Source organism: Antrostomus carolinensis, unplaced genomic scaffold (assembly GCF_000700745.2).
Source record: "Antrostomus carolinensis isolate BGI_N321 unplaced genomic scaffold, ASM70074v2 scaffold448, whole genome shotgun sequence".
Taxonomy (NCBI): Eukaryota; Metazoa; Chordata; class Aves; order Caprimulgiformes; family Caprimulgidae; genus Antrostomus; species Antrostomus carolinensis.
The window spans coordinates 13,184-17,254 of NW_010333450.1; the positions used below are offsets into that span (position 1 = coordinate 13,184).

The window sequence follows — 4,071 nt, forward strand, 5'->3', positions numbered from 1 at the left end:
AATTAAAGAGTCTGCAGCAGTGCATTAGTAGGTGGTGGATGCATTGGGTAAGCTAAGGGCTTTCAAGATAATAGATCATATAAAGAGAACATTAAAAAAAAAAGAGATTCTGCCAGCCAGTGTGTTCAGCTAGAACAGGAGGTTGGAAGGAAAGATTCACTGAGGTGCACTGAATGCTGGATCTTTTCATCAGCCATTTTATGCCTGGGTAGGAGCATCAAGTGTGTTGTGAACATCACAGGTTTCAGAGTTCATCCTCAAATTACCCCCTTTCCTTTCATGTATAAATGGGGCTGATTTTTCTCAAGAGTATATGCAAGTGTTGCCTTAAGACTGGTTAAGAAATGCTCCACCACAGAGTTGCTTCTTACTGCTGTATGTACTTGGTGCTGAGTTTTTAGTCCCTTGTTGCAGAAGGTTTCACCAAATCCCAGCTGCTAGGAACACGCTGTTTTCTGTTCTCTGTAGTCTATTTTAATCAACAGTGACAGCTTCTGTTGGATGTTCTTGTGGGTTTATTTAAAATAATGCTATTTATTCTGTTTTTACACTGCTGTTGTCTCAGGCACCTTTGAGCTTCAAGGAACTCAGTGGGGGTGTTTGTGTGTAACTGGGAGGAACGGTGATGGGTTGGCCTTTGTAAGGATGGCTTTCTTACCCTACCTGTCCTTAAGGGCTTCAGGCCAAGATAACCGCAGCTGTAGAGCCTGTTACTTCAGGGTTACAGCAGGAAATACATTTTTTTTTTTATTGTTTTATTTCAGTGAACTAAGAATTTAGTTCACAGCTTGGTTACCTTGTCAAGTAAGGATGGTGGACTCTAGGCTGTGACAAAGAAGCTTTCATGGTCTTTTGTTTTCTTCTGCATAACTGACCAATGGTTACAAGTACCTGCGGCTTTCAAACAAGTGTTTGCTAGATTTAAGAAATGCCTCGTTCCTCTTTGCTTGGCAACTGCTAACCTGGTTTTCTATTCTCTTTTCACAGGGCTCACAACAGCATTAAGCCAGAATTTTCCTCTTAACTCTGTATTTGCAAAATGGGTGTTGCTTGATGGCAGGAAGATGCAAGATCAAGGTCTTACTCTTTGTTGTGACTGTGTGACCATAAAATACTGGCACCATCAAGTCAGAAATGATCTAATATGAGTGCAGATTTGCTTTTTACAATAGAACATTAAGTAAGCTAAAACTATCAACATTTTAAACCAAATTGCCTTATTTTCTTCCAAACTTCATATATGTATCAGGTAACGTAGGCTTGAAAATTGATATCCTGTGGTGCTAAAGTACTTTAGAAAGAGGCGAAGGAGATATGTATAAATGTTTATTTTTAAAAGAAAATGTACAAAAAGGGGAATTTTAAAATATGTAACAGCTGTTTATATACCTTGATTCTTATTGCTGATTAATATGTATTGCACAACCATATTATTAATTACGATTCTGAGGCCTGGGATTTTCTGAAATGGCAAAATGTATTATCAGCCTCCAGCTTCCCAGCCTGCCCAGACGCCAGCAAGTTACCAGAACAGGTGGTGAAGGGAGAGCGCAGTGTGATGTCGCGCGGGAGCTGCTGCTTGGGTTGCCACGTATAAAACTTGCATCCACAAGTGAGAGATTTTTGCACCAGCTGGCACTAGTGAGAGCTGTTACTTCCGGTGGAAACAGTGGCCCAGGACAGGATGAAAAATTAATAGCATTATCTCAGTAAAAATGGTGCTGTTGATATCGTCACCATCATAGTTTTAACTCTGTGTTTTGTCTTTGCCACATATTCTACAATATTTTATTTTGCCATAAGACATCTTTATGGTGGGGGCAAACTTTGCACTTAACTATACGTGCAACACTTGCACTTTACTTTTTTTTTTCCTCCAATTGTCTAAAATTAGAGCAGCTGCGTTAGGATTACAATTGCTTCTGCTGTGAACTTTTACAATCATGGCTTTTCATGTACTAAACAGCTGTGTGTTTCCTTTTTTTTAAGAATCACAACTGTAAAATTCAGTTTATGACACGTCTACATGATGTTGCCCCTAAGATTTTTGCACACTATATTCTTGTATATTATTTCAAATAAATTCATTAAAATCTGGTGTTGTGTGTTTTATAAAATGAAGAAGACTAATCATTAAGTCAGCCCTGCAGCAAAGAGCTTGTTCTGTGTGGAAGTCTTTACATGAACCCATCTGAAGTACGTTTTGATGCTTTGCAGTTAGGAAGCTGCTGAAGAATTTAAAATACTGAGTTCAAGACTGGATAGTCACATGTTCTTTATTACAGTTTAAGCAAAAAGTTGAAATCAATATAAATTATTTCAAAGCGAATAGCACTGCAATAGAAAATAATTTACATTATTTATGAATATTTTTCCTTGGGTTAAAATTAGTGATTTTTTAGATGGAAACTGGTGATTCTGGCATTTCAGAAGTACAGTTTTCTGAATAAGGCTAAAATGTATCCAACTATTTAAAAGTATACTTGTAGGAAAAGAGCCACTTCCTTACTGGAGATATTCAGCAATTATACTGCAGTATTTGTGTACATTCTAATTTTATACCTCTCTAAATTCAAAAGGAATGCTAAAAAATGATCAGGTTTATTAGATGTAGACTCACAGCACATAAAAACTGTATGATTTCCTTATGATATATGTATCTATATAAGTTCCTATAATACGAACGTAAAGCAAGAAGACAGAAGTTCCATGGATGAAGCAGGTAAACACATTTCATTGTAAACCTTGTATATTTGGGAGTAACTGACATAGACCATAAGTATATATGTGGCACCAAAGGCCTGTGACTGTGTTTCTGCCCGTTCCCTATTTTGAGAGTGTTGTCCAAATTCACTGAAGAGTCGACATCGCTTTCTGCAGCAGCTGAACCATGATTGGGTAGACTGGTGCAAACTCCTTTCCTTCTCTCGTTCTTACTGACTGAACATAAGCTTCCAGTGCACCGCTGGGGAAAAAAAACCAAAGGAAATTAGCTAAAGCAATAAACGAGTGTACAAGTGCTGTAAGTTCAGGGTTTGCAGTGAGATTAATCAACTTCCTTACTACAGAGTTTGCCTCAGATGATGTCTCTCTGGAAGGAAGTGGGCACGAAAGGCCTTACAGAGCTCTCCATAATTGTTTCATGGTCGTTCTCTCCCTTCTTGCACGGTTTGAGGAGTGAACAAGTTAACATTTAAAAAAAAAAAAAAAAAATCATCATCAGCAGCAGCATGTTGCAGATGGCTTGAAATGACAGCTCTGACGCACAGACTCAGGCAGTGCTGCACCGGTAACCTTTAGCAGTGAAAAGAATAGACTCCAGCTGCCTGGCCACCAAGAGTGCAACTTACAGAAGGAGAACTGGGGCACTGGTGAACCACCGAGATGCCTTCAGGTGATTTCCTGGCTACGTCTTTTGAGCTGCTGCTGTCCCTTGGGAAATGCTGCACTAACCCGCAGACATAGTGTATGTGGGCATTTGTATGACTTTTTCTGCGGGAAGCAAGAAGGTATTTAATTAGGCAAGGCCTAAGAAAAGCAGGAACACTCAAGAGTGAGATCACACAGTGTCTCCTGGAGCAAGACAATGAGAGACAGGAGAGGCCCAGATTCCAATGGGATGCTACAGCACAGGGAAGCTACATGTAAAGAGCCCAGGAAACCTGGCAAACGAGAACAGGAGACAGTAGGAAGAAGAGTCATCGTAATACACTTTGTCACTTGCCAGTACAGCTACTGCTAAACCAGCAAAGGCTCTGAACTTCCTAAATGAAAACTAAAACCCACCTGTGTCAGAGCGCTGCTGGGAGTCTCCAGCAAAGCTCGTTTATTAACAAGTGCGAGAGGCTCCTGAGGCCAAAGGCCTGTACACGGTTTGCTGGAGAGACGAATCTGAGCTTTAGTTTAGAAGAAGCCAGAGACAGTGGTGACAGCCTGGCCCTGCGAGCTGGTCCTGGGGCTGCATCCACTCCTGCCAGCACTTCTCATCCCCACCAAGCCAGGTGCTGACCATAAGCTTCCCTGCCAGAGTGGAACAGGAGGAGTTGGGAAGGGGAAGAATATTTATTTTAT

The 4,071-nt window shown here is 40.5% G+C and overlaps 2 protein-coding genes across 2 annotated transcripts in view; one reads left to right on the forward strand and one right to left on the reverse strand.

Moving 5' to 3' along the window:
* HBP1 (HMG-box transcription factor 1) overlaps positions 1–1,606 on the forward strand; it is a 13,753-nt gene extending 12,147 nt beyond the window's left edge. Inside the window, exon 10 of the mRNA XM_010173844.2 lies at positions 988–1,606. Within this exon, the coding sequence (XP_010172146.1) occupies positions 988–1,005 (18 nt within the window). The 3' untranslated portion in view covers positions 1,006–1,606. The remainder of the gene's footprint in view (positions 1–987) is intronic.
* COG5 (component of oligomeric golgi complex 5) overlaps positions 1,297–4,071 on the reverse strand; it is a gene marked incomplete at its 5' end in the record, with an annotated part of 66,723 nt that continues 63,948 nt past the window's right edge. Inside the window, one exon of the mRNA XM_010173842.2 lies at positions 1,297–2,965. Within this exon, the coding sequence (XP_010172144.2) occupies positions 2,851–2,965 (115 nt within the window). The remainder of the gene's footprint in view (positions 2,966–4,071) is intronic.